Raw genomic sequence first — 21,644 nt, 5'->3', positions numbered from 1 at the left:
ATTTTAAATTTCAATCCCTTCAAAAGAGACAGAGAGAGAGACAATTAATCTTAACGAGAAATAATGTCCGTACATTGAGCATTGTGTTCTCATGAGAACCCTGTATGTTCAATTGAACAAATGTTCATCATGACATGTACGAGATGTTGCCTCCGACGCTCCACCTATCGGCTGTTGCGCTAATATACCATCCGACGTCTATATGCTAACCACATTTTCATGTGGAGGTGGTGCTCACAGCTATTCCGTGCCGGGATGTTATTTGGTCTATGCTATATGTTGATTGGTCTATGGTTTTGCAAAATGGGATATTTTTATGCTTAAAATTAGAGAAGTTCGCCCAGATACATGTTGGGTCACACCATAGATCGAAAATTTGACGTGTTGCTGCAACATTTTATCGATAACCAATACGCCCTGCGCTAGATACGTTGACGCTGTTAATCTTGTGTGAAAACGTCAATTTGAATGCGAATCCGATTACTTGTAACCATAATTTCTTTTTCTTTTGCAAAAAACTGAAATAATGTGTGTTCAGGGCAGTCGTCAAAAGAAAAAAATCATTTCGAAACGAAATTTTCATAAAAATTGGTACATTTCTTTGGTGAATAACTTGTAACTTTATCCGTGTTTAGATAATGAACAGTAAAATGGATGTATGAAAAACAAGAGGAATAAAACCCCGAGGAATCCCTCTGCTAACCGTGGAAAAGAAAATAATTATAACTTAACTTGCACGCCTCTGACGACACAAGTTGAAGAAGAGAACCAGACAGAAGTACCTACGGACAACGTATAGACGGACGGACGGACGAACGACAGACAGACAGACAATTTAAACGTCGCCGTCGTGCGCAGCATTTGTTCATCGCCGCAAAACTGACGCCGTTGTCAGTTTCAGAAGAGAATTCGCCCAGAAAAGCAGAATAATTTTTTGTATCGACTTAACAGACAATATTTTAATGCCAAACACATCGGTTCAACTTGGTGGTATCATTGTGTGTGAAAACAACGACATCGAGCAGCAAATACATTAAAATTGCAATAAAAAAAGCCAACACTTTTCCAAGATGAAGCCCAAGTAATTAACCAGCCGTCGATCGCTTTAGTCGAGAACGCGAACGTCGAACCAAACTACGGAAAAAATAAAGAAATGTATACTTAAAAGCAGAAAAAGTGCATCCGTGAAAACCATTAAAAAGTAACACGCAAGTATACGAGAGTGTGAGAGCGAGAAGACAACACCATTTTTGTTAACAGCAACGATCCAAACCTACATTTAAAAAGCTGTTGGGAATTATCTAAACAAAAGGTAAATAATGCTCCAGACAAAGAATGGGTCCTTAATCTAGGCTTTAAGAAAATCATCTAGACTAATGTGGACCGACGCCGCCATTTTCATGTGTATTTGATATGATATGAGCGTATATGTTCTTTTCTTCGTGTAATCGTGTTTTTTTCTCGATACGAATTCGCCTCAACATAAAGAATCCATACAAAGTGTTGAAAAGCAATGGTTAAACTGTGCTCTAGAAAGAGATAGCATCATGGTATTGACTTGCAGGCGGGTGTGTGTGTGTGCGTTTGTATATGGCAGTGTGTATGTTGGTTCACATTTTGTTGATTTTTAGGGTTTTCCTTTGTTCACATGTTTCTTTTAGTGCAAGGTTGCCATCAAACAAAATTTTTGTTAACAAAACTGCAGGATCTGTTTTTGCGTTCATACTGAGTATATATAGGGATTTTTGAGAAATGCAAATATTCTACAATAATTGTCGGCATAAATTTTGCGTACACTAATTTCGTGGATAATTCGGCTTGAGGTCATGTACAAATATTAAAAACAGATGTCGGTGTTTATGTAAATTGTTTTTTTTTTTTTTAATTTTTCCAATATTTCGATTACCGCCGGTAATCTGGATAAATTTTAAAACAAGTGAACTTATTTCTTACACCACGCAAGAATGACTGCGTACACTCTAAATACTCGTTTTTGGGCCTTATGACTGGAGTCCCTTTCCCACCAAAAGTGAAATAATGCCAAATATGGGCAATATGATACTTAACTTCAAGAAAATTTGTGAAAAACAAAAATTGAGACCATATTATTGGAAGAATCTTCATTAATTTTCAAAAAAAAAAAAAATATATATATATATATAAAAAACTGCGTAGCTTTTTAATGAACAAGAAAAAATGTTTCTTAAGAAATTCCACTGCGGTGCTGATAACTTCATCGTCCGCATAAGAAAAATTTTTATAGTATTTAGATTAAAGAATATTTTGCATGGTACGCGAATATAGCAAAAAAGTATGAAATGTATTTGCTCTATCAAGAAAGTGTAGGGGACAATGAAGAAAATTTATATCGAATATTTGTAAAAAGGTGCAAATTTCGAAAGAACCTGGAGGCGTTGAAACTCTTTCTAATTTTTTCCTCATATTCAATGAAAAATTTATGTTAATTTGAGTACCATGTTCATATTCCGCTCAATTTCACTTGGTTGTGGAAAGGGAGCTTTTGGGCGCCTTATGACTGAACCCCATAAAACACGTACTAAAAAATGGATTTAGGCTGTCAAGTTCATATTGTTTCTTTTGGTACATGCCTTTTATGTTTTTTACGAAGGTACTAAAGATGCTTGTATGTTTATTTTTTCCCCACCAATGTATTTTTTCTCGAGCCCTATTAATATAAAATGTATTTCGAAATAAGCTATGGCAACTCTGTTATACGTTCTTCATTTGCTCTTCTCTTTGTTTTGTGTAACTTGTGTGTGAGTAACGACTAGGTTTCCCTTTTTATTAGTGCAAATAAGTCAGCTGAGTTTAAGTAATTAAAAGAAATATAGAAATATGTAATTAAGAAAGAGCATGAACGGAGGACGAACAAACGAAAATATCGACATTTTGTTGCAATTAGCCGCAGTTGTAAGTGTCGCTTGCATTTTCATGTTTCTTTTGTCGTCATTCTTTTCGTGTTTTTTTTTCTCGAGTACACATCAAAGAATGACTGTGTAAGCAGTGTGTGTGTGTGAGTCAATCAATATTTTTTTGGTATCTGCCTACTTTGGTTTATAATGGTGGAAAAAGAATGGATTAATAAGGAAAATTTCCAAAGAAATCGATATATTGAGATTTATAACAAAGAAACTGGAAAAACTTTTGGTGCAGTTGAAAAATATTTATAAAGTATTATTTGTACATCAAGCTTATAGATATTTTTAAAAGAAAGATAGTAATTAAATAATTTATTTTAAATTAAAGGTTCAAGCCCACATAACCTGGGTTAATTTATTTTATTTTTTTTTGCATTTCTTGCCCCTTTTCATTCGTACGTTCGCTTTATAGAAAAAGAAACAGCGCTGCCTTACATCTGGCTTTTATATTCTGTGCGTGTGTGTATGTGCCTGAGATCTGTCATATTGAAAACAGCTGTTTGTGCTTTTATACATCTATTGTTTATGGTGTGTTTGCATGATGTAAAGTTCGCCGGTACTAAATTTGTGTTTCATATCGAAAATCAATATATTTTCCATAAATAAAGTTTTTTTTTTTTAAGTTTTTACTTTAATTTGTTAAAATTATGGAGATTCTTAATTTGTAGGTAGTTGATAGTTAAAATGTTCTGAAATTGGGCAGATAAAATAGGTTTTTTTTATTAATTAATTAATTGTTGTTCCTTTTTTTTTTGTAGACTGTCATACAGAATGGTTGTTGGCTCACATCACAGCCGCCGTAGTGAAACTGCAACAAGATACGCCAATTCATCAGCGGCTGCCACTGCCACTGCCGGCACTAATTCAACCACTTTGAGTAGTGCAATTGCTGCCGCCAACAAAACACACTCAATGTCTTCAAATGGTCATTTCAACACCACAACTACCAACTCCACAAACAACAATAGCCATCATACCCACAGCACGCATCATAGCAATGGTAACAACAATGGCTACCACCTGCCGCTTAGTGGGTTCAATGGTTCCACACATAGTATTGTCTCACGGCTCTCGCAATCAACCGGGATGACTCCAAAAGAGTTGTCCGAAAATGATGATTTGGCAACATCACTTATACTGGATCCTCATTTGGGGTTCCAAACGCACAAAATGAATATACGATATCGGCCCTTAAAAGTGGATACGGCGCAGCTAAAGTCTATAGTAGATGAATTTATACAAACACAAAGTTATGAGTTAGCTGTGAAGAAAATCTTCAGTGGGCCCTGGCTGCCTAGAAGGAATAAAAATAAGATGGCTATAAAGAAGTTGCATGATCATGTAAGTTTTACTGTTAGATTCTTTTTATGGGAATCCCGAGACTCTCCGAGATTCCGAGATATGGTACTCAAGTTTAATGACACCAGGAGTAAAAAAAATCACCTACAATTTGAGTATCATATTGTAATTTCCTTTCTCCGCAAATTAAAATTTGTTGCTAATATATGAATTTATTTTTGCCATTGGCCTTTTCAGATTATACGCTACCTGCGGGTTTTTGATAAAGATAGTGGTTTTGTTATAGAAGCCTGTTACCGCTATTCCCTCGAGGGCCAGAAGGGAGCTAAAATTTGCGCCACCAAACGTTGGCAGAAAAATGACAAAATCGAATGCCTTGTCGGCTGTATAGCTGAGCTATCGGAAGCCGAAGAGGCTGCTCTCTTGCACACGGGCAAAAATGATTTTTCCGTTATGTATAGTTGTCGCAAGAATTGCGCCCAGTTGTGGTTGGGACCTGCAGCCTATATTAATCATGATTGTCGGGCGAATTGTAAATTTGTTGCTACCGGTCGTGATACGGCCTGTGTAAAGGTGTTGCGTGACATAGAGGTGGGCGAGGAGATCACCTGTTTCTATGGTGAAGACTTTTTTGGTGATGGTAATTGTTATTGTGAGTGTGAAACCTGCGAAAGAAGGGGCACCGGAGCGTTTGCTGGCAAAAATGGAAGTGGCCAATTAGGCGTCGATTCTGCACTCACAATTGGTCTAAATGGTACATGTGTTGTGGGTGATGCCAATGCCAGCGGTGGTTATCGTTTGCGGGAGACTGATAATCGCATAAATCGTATTAAGAGTCGAGCCAACTCCACAAATTCCACAAATACAGATCTCACAAATGGAGCTTTAATTGATTGTAATGCCTCATCCGCGAATCTGATATCGGTATCCGGGGTCAACATCAATAATAACAAAACAGGAATCACATCCGAAACCGGCTCCATTGATATGGCGAACAAGAATGCAGGTGTTGTGGTCACTCCGTTAACAATGGAAGAACTGCGGCAGAAGGGGATGACAAAATACGATGCCGAAATGGTAATGGCAAATGCCATGCAACATCATCCCCATCATGCACAATTGCATATACAGCAAACACAACAGCAACAGCAACAACAACAATCCGGCCAAATTGAGAATGCTGAAAATATAACAAACTCCACACAAAATCTTAAGCCCGCTGAAGCAACATCACGTGGTAGTTATAGGGAAAATTTAAGGAAATCGGCCCGCGTGAATAGTACAAGCAGTACCATATCTTCAGGTTCGACCGAAGACTTTGCGAGTTTGGCAAATACCAGCATAACACGGGGATCTGCGGCAAAAGCTGCCACCGCAGATGAACCTAAGAATGGTGCGGCTATCACCACAAGAAGAAATTTACGGAAAGGAGCAACTGCTTCAACCGCCGCAGGTATGGGAGCTGGTATTTCAAACCCCACCAATAGGGCGTCACAAAGTTCTCGGTATAGCACAACGACGGCCACAACTCGGCAAACACGCTCAGCTGCCGCGGCTGCAATAATGAATTGCTCATCGAATTCTGAGTATTCAGCAAACGAAGATAACGTTATACTAATTTCCGAATCAGAACCTGAGCAAAACGATGTGGACACTTCTATGGTGACAAGCTCTTGCCAACAACAAAAAACTGCGCAACAACATCCCGCCCTGGAGAAGTCACACAAGATTGTGACTGAAAGTGGTGTTAACCATTGTCATGGAGAGCTTTTGCATTCCGACGAGAATAGCCTTTGCAAACAACAGGCGCAGACAGTTGCTGCACAGCAACTGCCTGAGAAACGCGTGAGGCGTAACGGTGCTGTGCTGCACTCAGCAGTGTCGTCGAGCACACGAGTCTTGCGACACACTCACCAGGCGGCAAATTCAAGTACGAGGGCAGCGTGTTCGGGAACGTTGCCGCCGACATCGGTAACCACGGAAGAAGCTAGGGCCGTTGTAAATTGTAATATTACAAAAATGTATACAAGTGTAAATCATAAGAGTACAACAAATAGCGGTTATACTAACCATCAACTGAATAGCCACAATAATCATATCCACCATCAAAATCATCAGCACCAGCATCAGCGTAATCATCATCATCATCATCATCAGCAGCATAATCATCTGCATACGCATTCGCATTCGCATAGAAATCATCAGCATCAGCAAATAAAGCAAAGCAGTGAGACTGCAACAGCCATAGCAACAAATTTCGAACAAAATATTCCAAAGGGTGAGAATAGGAACAACATCAGTAGTTGTAGTAGTAGTAGTAATAGTAGTATACAAAAGATCGTCGGCATAGTCGATGATGTTAATGTGGATGATGTTGTCGCAGATGATGAGGGGGCGGCGGTAGTAGTTGTAGAGCAACAGGAAGTTAAGGCAGGCCCGAACACACATCATCCTAATGCAAGCAAAGGGAAAAGGAGCACTTCCAGCAGTAGCCCTACTTATAAAAAGAATCTAATCGATTCATTTGAAGAAGTTGCCGAAGGCAATGGCGGCGTCAGTAGCAGCAGCAGCAGCGGTAGTAGTAACATTGATGATAACGATGTTAGGAATTGTCATAGACCTCAAGAGATGGTGGAGAATGTTAAAGAAGAGTTGCCACTTCAGCAGCGGCTACGTCGTCATGTTGGCCGTGCCAGCTATTTCCACGAATCTGTGATATCCGAAAACAACTTTCAAAAGCAGTCAGCGGGTAGCGGTAGCAGCAGCACTATTTGCTTGCGCAAGCGTCAGCATACAAACACTGAAGCCACAGCGGCTACGAACATTGTTGCTGGTTCAACATCCGTGGCCGTGGCAAATGGGCCTGCACCTCCAATAGAGCCGTTGCTAAAAACGCCCGAGAGAAGACTTAAATTAACATTGCGCATGAAGAGATCTCCGATTTTGGATGAGGTCATTGAGTCTGGTACCAGTCTGAGTGATGAGAGTAGCTCCGTCACAGGAGTTTCATCTTGCAGCCGTTCTTCCTCCGAGCCGGTGGAATACGAAATTCTACGTATGGAGGGTATAACAGAAAATGGGCTGGACTACGAGGATCAACAGCAGGCAGTGACACAACACAATAAACGCAAGAAACGTCACAAGTCGAAAGATAGGCATCATCATCATCACCATCACCATCACCGTAGACATCATCACAGACGCAATCTCTCAGCCATAGAGGAGCTGGAACATCATATGGAAAATGTTGTAGAAGCCAAAGAAACCACACCGCCACCCACACAAACGTTGTCATCGTCGTCATTGGTTTCATCGTCGGTGGTGTCGGCCACTAACACCCAAATGACACCACAAAAGAAACGCTTACGCTTGATATTTGGCAATGAAACGCATACTATAGACATTCCACCCACTTCTAACACCCATAACGACAGCAGTTTCATGGATGATTCATTAAATGAGTCGTCTTCGTTTAATACTTCAAATAATACATCGGCGTCTGCACTGCAAACCTCGTCGGTATCCTCCAATTCAATGGTGAATTTGTCATTGACATCTTCCACGGAAGCGGCAGCTTCGGCTTCACCACCGCCCTCATCCGTTTCTAATTCCTCCTTCGTTTCTGCTTGCAGTGGTGGTGATAGTGGTGGTGGCAGTGCTGGTGGTGGTGGTACTCAAGGTATTTTCTCCTTGGAGGAACCAATCAAAGATCAACCTTTGAATCTTTCTTTGGGAGCCTCGCCAAAACACAAATTACAACAACAGACAATACAGAACCACTCATCGTCATTGGCATTTTCCAGCACTGGCGGCATTGGTGGTCTAGAGGTCCTATCCACAGCCGCAACCATGATGTCAACCTCCTCTTCGATATTTCTGTCACAGGCCATACCCAAGCACACCTTCGGTTCGTGTGCTCTAATAGCGCCATCTTTCACCCGTAATTTGGTTAACAACAATGTCACCATCACCGCCAGTTCGGCTGCCAATATGTCTCCTTTACGTTTGTTAACTAATAACAATGCAAATAGTAGTTGTAGTAGTACTCATAACACCCATACTGCCTCATCATTACCTTTAAGCCTTACAGCTACGGTTACCGCCGCCACAAATACAAATGCAAGTGCGACATCAAGTAAAAAAAGTACTGATCTCTTAACTCCACATTGACCTTTAATAATCACACAAACCGAAACTCTAATTGCATCGTCATAGTGTTGTTTGTTGTATATGTACATAAGTATCAAATTTAACTTTAAACAAATACTACCTACATTTAAACAGATTTAAAGAAAATAGAAAATACAAAATAAAAAAAGAGCATAAAGAAAAACCTCCGCCCCTTTCCAAAATGTCTTGGAAACAAAATCTAAAACAACAACAGACAAAACATTTGCATACATCCAAAGCCCTGTGGAATTTTGTACGAAATAACGGTTTGCACTCATTGCATTGCGTGTGTGTGTGCGTGTGTGTGTATGTGCGTGTTTCAAAGAGGATTTTAGGCATAGACATTCTCTATTAATTTAGTATTGATAAGCTCCAGCAAAATGTTTCATTGTTCAATGCAAAACAATCATTTGTTTGATTGTGTCGCAAATCATAGCTGCTGTTTCCGCTAGCAACAACTCGATTATACATAAATACATATATATTTTTATTATTATTTTTATTATTATTTTTATTATTATTTTTATTTTTATTTTTATTTTTTTTTTCTCTTCAATGTGTTCGGATCAATTTCATTAACTTTAAATTATTCGTTTTAATTTGATTTATTTTAGTTAATATTATTATTAATTACTTAATTGTGATCTAATTGATAAATTTAATTGATTGTACTAGGTGTAGACTATGTAAGAATTATTTTTGTAACTTCTAAAGGGTTATATCTTTACTTATAGCAATTGAGTAAACTGTAAATATACAAACAATATTTTCATATTTAAAAAATCAAATATGTTTGAAACAAACGAAAAAAAAATAACAAGGGGATTGTGTGTCTAAATATTCAATATAGCTGGGTTTCTCTTCTCAACTTTTCACTAGGCTCGCTTACCGACACTCATTTTTGATAGTTCTGGTGAATATTCACCTTTTGTTTCGATTGTTGAAGGTTGAATTTCATATTTTGTGGTCTACTGTAAAGTTTTTGCATTTGACTCTTTAGTCATAGAATGGCCATTCCTAAAAACAACAAGTAGAAAAACACCAGTCAAAGAAAAACATCACCTCCAATATTGCAGGCAAATCGATTAATAATTGCGCCCTCCAGAGGCTCAAAAAGTCATACTGGGAGATCGGTTTATATGACAACTATAACAGGTTATATACCGATTTAGATCATACTTGGAGCAATTGTTGGAAGTCATACCAAAACGACATATGCAAAATTTCAATCATATTGGATAGGAATAGCGCCCTCTAGGAGCCCAAGAAATCTAATCGAAAGATCCGTTTGTATAGCGGCTATATCAGGATATAGACTAAGACCATATTTGACACAGTTGTTGGAAGTCAAAATAAAACACTTTATGCTAAATTTCGACCTGATCAGATAAGAAGTCAAGACCCAAGATCGGTTTATATGACAGCTATATGAAAACATGAACCGATTTGGCCCATTTGCGCTTGAAATTTGTGCAAAATTTCAAGCGCCTAGCTTTACTCCTTCGAAAGTCAGCGTGCTTTCGACAGGCGGACGGTCGGACATGGCTACTTCCTTACTTTAATTGGCTTTGACAGAACATTTGTTGCACTAGCCGATCATAGAATAGCGTTCCAAGCGCCTCGATCTTCTGCGCTCATTTTAAAATCTCTGACATCAAGTTTTGAGGTGTCTCCCACCACTTGATCTTTCTAACGGGCTTTTGGTGTGTTGTAGCAGTGTGTTGTTCACTGAGGCGACAGCCCTTGCCAATGGAGACCTCCATCGGGTCAATCCGGTACGTACATCCGGCTACCATGGGATTGATTGATGTTGCTTTTGGTATTCCCGGTGTGGTGGTACACGCACACCGGGCGTTTGCCTTCAAAAGACTTCTTTGCTGGAGCTTCTTTATCCATTCTGAAAACATGACCTAGCCAACGCAGCCGTTGTATTGTGATATGTGTAACTATGCTATCGTTGTTATACAGCTCCTGGTTCATACGTCGCGTATATTCTCCATTAACGCAAACTGGTCCATATATTTTACGAAGAATCTTTCAAATACTCCAAACACTGTCTCATCTGCTTTCACAAGTACCCATGCTTCAGAATCATATAACAACACGGGTAGTATTAGTGTCTTGTATAGTGTAATCTTCGTCTGTCGAGAGGTGGCCTTATTTCTAAACTGCTTACTTAGTCCAAGGTAGCATCTGTTTGCCAGTATTATTCTTCGCTTTATCTCAAAACTGCTGTCATTCTCAAAGTTGTGGTTCCCAACGTTCTCCATTTTCATTATCTGCTCGGTTTGGAGGCCACCGTTGCGCGGAGGTTAGCATAGCCGCCTATGAAGCTGAACGCCTGGTTTCCAATCCTGGCGAGACCATCAGAAAATATTTTCAGCGGTGGCTTTCCCATCCTAATGCTGGCAACATTTGTGAGGTAATATGCCATGTAAAACTTCTCTCCGAAGAGGTTTCGCGCTGCGGCACTCCGTTCGGACTCGGCTATAAAAAGGAGGCCCCTTATCATTGAGCTTAAACTTGAGTCGGACTGTACTCATTAAAAGGTGAGAAGTTTGCCCCTGTTTCTTCGTGGAATGTTCACAAGCAAAATTTGCAATTTGCATTTGCAGAAATTTGAAACTTTATCTTCTTCTTTCTTTCTTTAATTGGCTATGACAGAACATTTGTTCCACTAGCCGAACGTAGAATAGCGTTCCAAGCGCCTCGATCTTCTGCGCTCATTCTAAAATCTTTGACACCAAGTTTTGAGGTGTCTCCCACCACTTGATCTTTCTAACAGGCTCTTGGTCTTCCTGGTTTGGATGTACCACCGTGTTTGCCTTCATCCATTCTGAAAACATGACCTAGCCAACGCAGCCGTTGTATTGTGATATGTGTAACTATGCTATCGTTGTCATACAGCTCGTGGTTCATACGTTGCCTATATTCTCCATCAACGCAAACTGATCCATATATTTTACGAAGAATCTTTCTCTCAAATACTCCAAGCACTGCCTCATCTGCTTTCACAAGTACCCATGTCTCAGAACCATATAACAACACGGGTAGTATCAGACCATTTCACGGACTCTCTTTCGGTTCTTTCAAAGGCAGCAGTTGCTACTTCCGGTGACCGACCTTTAAAGTCGATTTCGTCGGCATAGGCGAGTAGCATGTGTTCTCTTGTGATTAGTGTGCCATATCTATTCACATCTGCATCTCGTAAAATCTTCTCCAGCAGGATATTAAAGAGATTACACGATAGGCGGTCTCCTTGTATGAAACCTCGTTTGGTTTTAAATGGTTCGGAGTGATTCTTTCCTATTCTTACTGAGGAACGCTTGTCAGAAAGAGTCATCCTGCAGAGTCTTATTAATTTTGTAGGAATACTAAACTCAGACATGGCTTGAAATACCTTTGAACGTTAAGGAGTATCGAAAACGGTTTTGTAGTTAACAAAGAGATGCTAGGTGTTGATTTGTCCTTCTCGGGTCTTTTCCAGGATTTGGCGCAGTCTGAATATCTGGTCCAGGGTGGATTTACCAAGTCTAAGGCCGCATTGATAGGGCCCAATTATCTCATTGACTTTAGGTTTTAATCTTTCACACAGTACGCTCGAGAGTATCTTGTATACGATGGGGCGAGGAGACTTATTCCTCTGTAGTTGGCACATTCCGTCTTGTCTCCTTTTTTTGTGTACGGGACATAGTATGCTGAGATCATCGGGTATGCGTTCTTCTAGCCAGATTGCGCAGATAAACTGATGCATACGCCTTATCAGCGTGTTGCCTCCGGCCTTAAATAGTTCAGCGGGTAACCCGTCGGCTTCTGCTGCCTTGTTGTTCTTAGTCGGGCTACTTCTACTTGAACCTCATTCTGACTAGGAGGTAAACATTATATACCATCATCAGGGATTGGTTCTGAGGTATCCTCTTCGCCGCCAACGTCGGACACTAGCAGTTGGGTAAAATGTTCTTTTCATATCCTCAGCATGTTATCTGTGTCAGTTGCTTTAGTAAAATTTCCGGACTTCATTCTAACTCGTATACATATCAATTCACGTCTTTCCATTTCCTTTTTCTTTCTGCGGAATAGAATAGAATCGGAATCCTGTTTGGAGTCGGAACAAAGTTATGAACCAGTAGTGCTCGCTTAATCTAAAGTTGCAGGAAAAATTAAACCATGAACAGCCCAAGTGTTTGAGCGGCTTACTGTCCACAAACATCCTGAGTTTCGAGAGTGGTAGATCTTTTTCTAAGATTTCAATTGGGTCATTGTAATCCCACAGATCTCTGCCTAAAAGACCTGAAACTCGTCCGGCAGTGCTACCCAGAAGTGCCTTCAAGTAGACCGGCTCCATCAATTCTATGGTAGATTTGCGTGACGGTCTGACTGATCATCACCCAGCCCAAACGGCTAAAGCTAGAATCATGATAGAGCTGGATTTTGTGATATTCCTACCTTTAGGTACTAAAAAGTACGAAATGGTACATATTTGACAAGCGCGAACGGAAGGGCCTAGAATTATGTACATGGGCTCAAATTAAAGAGTGACTCGAAAAAATAAGGTTTGGTAAACAAAATTGTGGAAAATCGTACTGGAAGTGGGAGAAATAGTACGTTTAGAACCACAATTGGTACTATTTGGTACTTTCATTGTAAATTGATTAAGAGCTCTTAATTTTGGAACTTAGGAACACTATGGCAACCTTAATTGGGTGTCTATAAGAGTTTTTTTGTGTGGAAATTTGTACATTTAGATACTAAACAAAGTGCCAAAAAGGTACGAAGTGTTTGAACTTTGTACAGGGCGGATAGATAGAGGTAGAATTTTGAAATTTGACTTAAAAGGCATGTAGAGCAAAATAAGGTGTAAAGAAAGAATGGAAAATTAGTACTGGTAACGGGAGAACGAACCGGAAAACGTAGTACTAAAATTGGTACCATAGAGCTAGAGGTCTGACATTTGGCATGTAGGCACAACAAGGAAATATTTGATGGATGACTAAATGAAATATTCATAATTCGTACATTTTGGTACCAAAATTAGTACCATTTGGTACTTTATTTACAGATGGAGTGGGAGGTCTGAAATTTAGCATGCAGGTACAACTAGAAAAAATATGATGGGTGACTATGGTCTTTCTACAATTTGTATATTTTGGTACCATTTGGTACTTTCTGTGCAGATGGAGCTAGAGGTCTGGAATTTAGCATGTGGGTAAAACTTATAGAAATATATGATGGGCGACCAAATGGTTTTTTCCCAATTCGAACATTTTGGTACCAAAATTGGTCCTATATGGTACTTTCTTAATAGATGGAGCTAGAGGTCCGAAATTCGACATGTAGTTACAACTAGGAAATATATGATGTGTGATTAAATGATCTACTCAAAATTCGTACATTTTGGTGCTAAAATTGGTATCATTTTGTAGTTTCTGTTCAGATGAAGCTATAGGTCTGAAATTTGGCATGTAAGTACAAGTAAGATATGTATGAAGGGTGGCTAAATGATCTATTCACCATTTAAACATTTTGGTACCAAAATTGGTATCATTTGGTACTTTGTTCAAAGATGGAGCTAGAGTTCTGAAATTTGTCATGTAGGTACAACTAGTTAAAATATGATTGTTGACTATAGCCTTTCTACAATTCGTACATTTTGGTTCCAATATTGGTACCATTTGGTACTTTCTGTGCAGATGAAGCTAGAGGTCTGAAAGTTGGCATGTAGGTAAAACTTAGAAATATATGATGGGCGACTAAATGTTTTTTCATAATTCAAACGTTTTGGTACCAAAATTAGTACCATTTGATATAATGGGTTACTAAATGATTTATTTAAAATTCGTACATTTTTGTACCAAAAAGTGCGAAATAGCTTATCTTCGCTAAAATTTGGGCGACAAAATCGTACATTTAGGTACAAAAACATACAATATGGTACTTCCTTTATGAATTGAGCTAAAGCGCTCAAAATTCATAATCTTATAAACTGAGTGACTACCTAGGTTTTTGGAAGTCCTACACTAAAAAATGGGTATCAAAATGGGGGTATATGGGGCTGAATAATAGAAAGAACTCAAATTGATGAAACCTTAACGTTCCTGTTAATGATGGAACACAACTTCATTCATGTGACAACTGGCCTTGCAGTAGTACTTTCTGTCAATGCAATTTTTTAATTCATACTAATAAACCGCAAACCCTGCAGTGAATATTTGATATTTCAGTCAAAGTCTAAACTTATCTACATTTTCTGATTATTTCGGCTGTAGGTCATGGAACAAAGATTAAAAAAATGTTTGTTGTTTTAATTATTCCTATAGCCGAAATTATCAGAAAATATATAAATACTAAAGGTCAACAATGAAACACAAAAGAAATGTAGAATTTTCCTCAAAAGGCAGCCACTTTATAGGCCACTCTATATTTTCTGAAAAATATTTCTGTCGAATACTCCAAGCACTGGCTTTCAATGGCTTGTCTTGTAGATACTGATTTTGGTCTGTCTACATTCCGACTGCCTACATTCCGATGTTGGAAACCCCACCGTCACCCATCAATACCATCGCTCCCGGCAGAGTGTTTCAACTATTTTTCGAACATTTTTGACCTCCCCCGGCAAACCATAGTAATTCTGGCTCAATTACGTTCCGGCAGATGCAGCCACCTCAACTCCTTGTTTAACTGCCCAGCCAGATCCACTCGACTCATACCCAGATCCCTGTGGACGCACCCTATCTTAGTCGCAGAGTTCCTGGGTCTTCACACTCAACAGAATCAAGCAGACGAAAGATAGAACACCATAAACTGCTACAATGACAACAACCATTTCTCGCCTCTTATCAGCAATTTCTTGATTTCGCCTCTTATCCGCAATTTGATATCTGGATGACATCAACCGCAAATGAGTCATTCAGATAATGTACGGAACATTGAGTTACACCTGCGGTCAACTTATATTCAATGGATGAGAACCCATCTATACCAACTGGTATACTGCGATCTTTAATAAAACTTGAAATAAATCGAACGCAGTTGTTACCCAATAAAAGTGACACTCTGTGATAAATGTGTCCCGCCCCAAGCCCTATTAAAAAGCCTCGAAGAAATTCAGAGCCATGACCTTGCTTCCATCAAACCGGTGAGAGGAGAGACTACATCGTCTGACATAAATGCCACCATGTCTACCATCTTGTGTCAATTTTACAAGATAGTAGTTAAATATGCTCTCCATAACCTTGAGGCACATCGCAATTGGGGGTTTATTCACAGGGATGTTTGGCTCACCGTTTTTGAAGTTCGGATGCTTGTTCGCCCCCTTACAACCAAAGGCCTGCCATTCATTTTTGCTCATAGAGTATTTCAAGAACAGAACGCTTCTATTAAAAATACAACATTGTATTGAGAACTGAGTAAAAAAGATAACAAGACACCAAGGCAACGAGATGAGTGAATGCAAAAAAGAGTCCTTCAGCAAAAAGAAAGATTGATTCAGATTTAAAAGTGCAGGTTGTACACTTATGTACATGTACATTTTGCTTCAGATAAAGTATTTTTCTTGTCGTCTGTTTTTATAGTACGAAATTCGCTTTCTATGACTCAGTGTACAGTAATTTCTTATGTCTCGAGTAATTTCTTATGTCTCACTGTAGCGGCGATTAATTTGAGCTAGGTTAGGTTAGGTTAAAAAGAGGGTGCATTTTGCTTCAGATAAAGTATTTTTCTTGTCGTCTGCTTTCATAATACGAAATTCGCTTTCTATGACTCAATGTACAGTGAGTAATTTCTTATGTCTCGCTGTAGCGGCGATTAATTTGAGTTAGTTTAGGTTAGGTTAGGTTGAAAAAAGTGTGCAGATATTAATACATACACCCAAGCCAGTAATCGGATTGTTGTGCCCTATAAATTAAACTCTAAAAAATAAAATTTGAGGCTAGGAATTCCGTGCTACTTACAAAATCCTTAATTGTTTTCAATACCACTCCCCCAGGTTGGTTCATATCAGATATTGTGTCTCCACCTAAGTGGCTGTATATGTTAGACGCGAAAGCCGGGCAATGACAAAGGAAATGCTCCAACGTCCCATCTTCTTCCCCGCATGCCCTACACATGCTATCACTTGCCGCACCGATTTTACATAAGTGAGCTCGTAGTCCTATGTGTCCCGTTATTATACCAATACTGTGCTCCTTCCTGCTTCCTTTCATTAATACCCTCGTCTTCTCACGATCTGGATCCCCCCATAGGATTTTCGCCGTCCTACCGACCGTTTCGTTGTTCCACAATGTTGCATGCGCATTCGTCGCCCACTTCCTTTACACGGACTGCGTCGACCAGAAAGGCTTCGGGTTAACCAAGTTTATTGACTGCATTTCTCTGGCTTTCACCGCCAAATCGTCTGCTCTTTCATATCCCCCTTACTCCGTTATGGCCCAGCACCCGGATCTGGATTCCCCCATAGGATTTTCGCCGTCCTACCGACCGTTTCGCTGTTCCACAATGTTGCATGCGCATTCGTCGTCCACTCCTTTAACTCGGACTGCGTCGACCAGAAAGGCTTCGTGTTAACCAAGTTTATTGATGGCAGTTCTCTGGCCTTCACCGCCAAATCGTCTGCCCTTTCATATCCCCCCCTACTCCGTTATGGCCCGGGTGCCTCAGAGAAGGCGTTATTCTCCTTCTTACACTGCAAGACTTCATGATTTTATCGTCCTGGTTGTTATTGCCCTTATGGCAATTTTACTGTCGGTAAAGATGTTCACACTCGACGTCCTCGCGTTGGCACCACACCACTTCACGCATTCCGTGATCGCCCTGATCTCCGCCTGCAGGAACGTATTATGGTCAGGCAGTCTATAACAGATCTCAGTCCCTGTGCCCACTCTGTCCTCTAGCTTTGTTCCATCTGTGTAACATGAACTTCCAGATGGCAATACTAGGGTTCCGTCGATCCAAGACTGTGCCGATGGCAGCAGTGCCTCGCACTCGACTTCAAGCTTCATCTCAGGTATCCGATTGGAAACCTCTTGCCATCCTTTCCGGTTTCCTATCGTCGCCTCGATTATACCGCGATGGTATGAGCTGCTCCCATCCTCAATCCATTCTCCCATCGCCTTTAGTCTCCTAGCCGCAGTGGCTTCCTCACACTTAATCTATATGTTAATGGGTCGGATATCTAGAATAGTCTCCAGTGTCCTAGTGGGTGTGGACCTCATCGCTCCGCCTATGCCAAGACAACATTTTCTCTGAACCTGTTGTATGGTCCTTATGTTGCATTTCTTCTCCATCGTAGTCCTCCAAACTACTGAGGCGTAAGTAAGTATTGGTCTAAACACGTAGACCTGTAGAGCCAGTGGACTATCCTCCGATTCAAGCCCCATTTCGCCCGCCTACATAGTGCCCAACATCTGTGAGCCTTCGCAGTAGGCTCCTGAATGTGACACTTCCATTCAGTTCAGTTCAGTTCAAGATCACACCTAAGTATTTGACCTTGTCAGATATCGAAATCGTCTAATTTGAGAAAAAAATACTCCCAAGCACTGAATGCTGGTTGTTTTTCAAAGTTATCTACTCAACAGCAACTTGTTCGTTTTACTCTATATTCAGTGTCTCGCTCTTCAGTAGTCTTGAAGTACAACATCGCGTGGGTTCAGCGTTCACGAGCTCAGCAAAAACAGTCAAAAAATGAATGGCTTTGTGCAGGCCTTTGCTTCCAACACGCTGGCGATATTCTCACATAGGCATTGCAGATACAGATTCGCAAATCATGGTCCATTTTTTGAAGAGGGGAACTCGTTTGGAAAACTTCCAATAATTCAGTGAAATGTCTGGTACTCGCAATGAAGGCAATACAAAATTACGGCTTCAACCGATGAAACATCATAAATTTAAACTGGCAGGTAGAAATATTGGGTTGCCCAAAAAGTAATTACGGATTTTTCATATATTCGGCGTTGACAAATTTTTTCACAGCTTGTGACTCTGTAATTGCATTCTTTCTTCTGTCAGTTATCAGCTGTTAATTTTAGCTTGCTTTAGAAAAAAAAGTGTAAAAAAAGCATATTTGTTTAAAGTTCATTCTAAGTTTTATTAAAAATGCATTTACTTTCTTTTAAAAAATCCGCAATTACTTTTTGGGCAACCCAATATTAACACAACACAATGAAATAAGCGGGTGTAGCAATCCTTGGGTGCGGTGAGTGCCTCCATTGCATAGAACCGATGGTCGCGGTACTGGAGAGAACCGTTAAAAAAGATTTTGACGTCTTTTTTTTGCGTTATACTTTTGTTTTTAATTTTTGAGTTTATATGTATGTATGTCGAAAATCCTCTTTGAATCACTGATTAGTGTGAAAAGTTCTCAGTTACATAAAACACAGGCCGATATGTGAATAAATGTAAAAAACATAACATATGGTAAAAATAATTCATAACGTACTATTCTACATACTTGCATACTACAATGTTATAAGGGACCTGTTTCTTTAAGCAATGTCTCCAATAAAATGAAATAAATAGAATAATTCGTGAGCTATTAACTTTGATTTGAGACCTTACAAAGTACATGTATTCCGTATGTCTGTGGAAAGCACAACTACTTTCGAAGGAGTAGAGATAGGTGCTTAAAATTTTACACAAAAACTTCTTGGGATTAGATCGCTTGGTAAATGGGCCAAATAGGTTCATAATGTTGTTATTGTAGCCATTTTTGCCTGTGGCGGTAGCGATTTTCGTTAAGCTCCTATAGGTGAGCAAGCTCGTTGCGGTCCAAAAGATCGATCGCCGCGGGCACCCGATGGTCATTGGTTATTTAAAGGCACCAATAATTCGACTTGTCATATCCAGCCGGTGCCGCCCAGCCTCTCACTGAGATTCCCTACTTGATATCGGTCATTGTTCGCGAATTTGATTACATTAACTCAGTATGTAGCATTCCACTATATGCAACCTGTGGACGCGCCCAGTAGCTCCCAGGCAAGCTTCTCGTGATAAAGATGAACACCACAAAAATCTGAGCTCAAAATTGCAGCCCATGTGTTACTTTTACTTTAGTTTAATTGGCTATGACAGAACATTTGTTCCACGTAGAATAGCGTTCCAAGCGCCTCAATTTTCTGCTCTCATTCTAAAATCTCTGACACCAAGTTTCGAGGTGTCTCCCACCACTTGATCTTTCCATCGGGCTTTTGGTCTTCCCGGTTTGCGTGCACCACCGTGTTTGCCTTCAAAAGACTTCTTTGTTGGAGCTTCTTCATCCATTCTGACAACATGACCTATCCAAAGCATCGGTTGTATTTTGATGCGTGTAACTATGTTATCGTCGTCATATAGCTCGTGGTTCATACGTTGCCTTGTTCTCCATCAACGCAAACTGGTCCATATATTTTACGAAGAATCTTTCTCTCAAATACTCCAAGCACTGCCTCATATGCTTTCACAAGTAGCCATGCCTCAGAACCATATAACAACACGGGTAGTATCAGTGTCATGTATAGTGTAATCTTCGTCTGTCGAAAGGTGGCCTTGTTTCTAAACTGCGTACTTAGTCCAAATTAGCATCTGTTTGCGAGCATTATTCTTCGCTTTATCTCAAAACTGGTGTCATTCGTTTCGGTTACGGCGGTGCCGAGGTAGATTAAGTTGCTGACTATCTCAAAGTTGTGACTATCTCAAAAAAAACCGAACCCCCTATGTTTATGATGGCTCATATGCTCATTTAAGGCGTTTTTGTGAGATAGGGTGACCCCCTATACTTCGGAATGATTTTGTATGCCAGATTCTAGAGGCTCATTTTGGGGTTGGGGCGACCCGATGGGTACTTAGGCCCAAATTTTAATACCATGTTCGTATTCTATTTTCCAATACCTTTTTATTTGATACCCATATTGTCCCGATCGGTCCAATTTTGATTTTGGGTGGTGTTTTTGGGTAACGGGGGAGGGTCCGTCCCCCTTCCGAAATCAACAAATTTTAAAGCCTTTTTCTCCTTCCTGACCATATTCGCAATCTACTCCCGAATACCTTTCATTTGAGTCCCATATTGCCATGGTCGTCCAAAAAACCTATTTTAGGGGGTTTTGGGTTTGGGCGGCCCCCCTGTTTCTTGTACCCAATTTTTAATATGAAATTCGTACTCTACTCCTGCATACCTTTCATTTGAGTCCCATATTCTCCCGACCGGTCCACTTTTATTTTTGGGTAGTACTTTTGGGGTAAGGGGAAGGTCCGCCCCTTCCCAATATTCCAGACCAACCTACACAATCTGTGAAAATTTAAAGGAAATCGGCTCAGCCGTTTTTGAGTCTATACGGAACAAACAAACAAACATAAATTGAATTTTATATACAGTACTAGCTGACCCGGGCCCGCTCCGCTGCTCCTTCTTTTACTTTATATTGGAACAAAAGTTTCCTTGGAATGTTTATTTTCGACAACTAAAGAGCTTTTAGTGAAATACCATGCTACGAAAATAGTATATCGCTTGGCTGACAGTTTAACAATACAAGTGCCTCTAGGAACAGGGGCAAACTTCTCACATATCAGTGAGTGCAACCCTATTCAAGTTTAAGCTCAATGATAAGGGGCCTCCTTTTTAGTCAGAACAGCGTGCCGCAGTGCGACACCTCTTTGGAGAGAAGTTTTACATGGCATAGTACCTTACAAATGCTGCCAGCATTAGGAGGGGAAAACCACCTATGAAATTTTTTTTTTCTAATGGTCTCGCCAGGATTCGAACCCAGTCGTTCAGCGTCATTTGTAGGGATACCAAACTCAAACATGGCTGGAAATACCTTTGAACGTAAAGATGTATCGAAGGCGGCATTGTAGTCAACAAAGAGATGGTAAGCGTTGATTTGACCTTCTTTCCAGGATTTGGCGCAGTGTGAATATCTGGTCCAGGGTGGATCTACCAGGTCTAAAGCCGCGTTGATAGGGCCCAATTATCTCATTGACTTTAGGTTTTTATCTTTCACACAGTACGCTCGACATTATCTTGTATGGGATGGGAAGGAGACTTATTCCTCTGTAGTTGGCAAATTCCGTATTGTCTCATTTCTTGTGTACGGGACATAGTATGCTGAGGTTCCAATCATCGGGTATGCGTTCTTGCCTTATCAGCGTGTCGCCTCCGCTCTTAAATAGTTCAGCGGGTAACCTGTTGGCTCCTGCTGCCTTGTTGTTCTTAGTCGGGTCACTGCTACTGGGACCTCATTCTGACTAGGAGGTAAACATTCTAAACTA

General features: G+C 40.1%; 1 protein-coding gene across 3 annotated transcripts; it reads left to right on the top strand.

Annotated features, from left to right (window-relative positions):
- Nucleotides 1-506: 506 nt before the first annotated feature.
- On the top strand, nucleotides 507-8,487 carry LOC106085721 (histone-lysine N-methyltransferase Suv4-20). 3 transcript variants are annotated; one of them, XM_013250103.2, is made up of 3 exons: nucleotides 507-1,312; nucleotides 3,698-4,280; nucleotides 4,476-8,487. In XM_013250103.2, exons 2-3 carry the CDS (start codon nucleotides 3,711-3,713, stop codon nucleotides 8,406-8,408), a joined length of 4,503 nt encoding a protein of 1,500 aa, XP_013105557.2. In that variant the 5' UTR covers nucleotides 507-1,312; nucleotides 3,698-3,710; the 3' UTR covers nucleotides 8,409-8,487. The 3 variants fall into 3 exon arrangements, with proteins under 3 accessions (XP_013105557.2, XP_013105558.2, XP_013105559.2); XM_013250104.2 differs by lacking the exon at nucleotides 507-1,312 and adding an exon at nucleotides 2,912-2,931; XM_013250105.2 differs by lacking the exon at nucleotides 507-1,312 and adding an exon at nucleotides 3,150-3,168.
- The last annotated feature ends 13,157 nt before the right edge of the window (nucleotides 8,488-21,644 follow it).

Source organism: Stomoxys calcitrans, chromosome 4 (genome assembly GCF_963082655.1).
Source record: "Stomoxys calcitrans chromosome 4, idStoCalc2.1, whole genome shotgun sequence".
NCBI lineage: Eukaryota > Metazoa > Arthropoda > Insecta > Diptera > Muscidae > Stomoxys > Stomoxys calcitrans.
Note: the sequence above shows the minus strand (reverse complement) of the source record. Positions and strands in the feature narration are given on the sequence as shown.

What these genes read in the sequence shown, in the direction of transcription:
- LOC106085721 (XM_013250103.2), top strand. Translation starts at nt 3,711, where the DNA reads ATGGTTGTTGGCTCACATCACAGCCGCCGTAGTGAAACTGCAACAAGA. An exon ending in TAAAGAAGTTGCATGATCAT is followed by an intron (nt 4,281 to 4,475) that starts GTAAGTTTTACT and finishes TGGCCTTTTCAG; the next exon opens with ATTATACGCTACCTGCGGGT.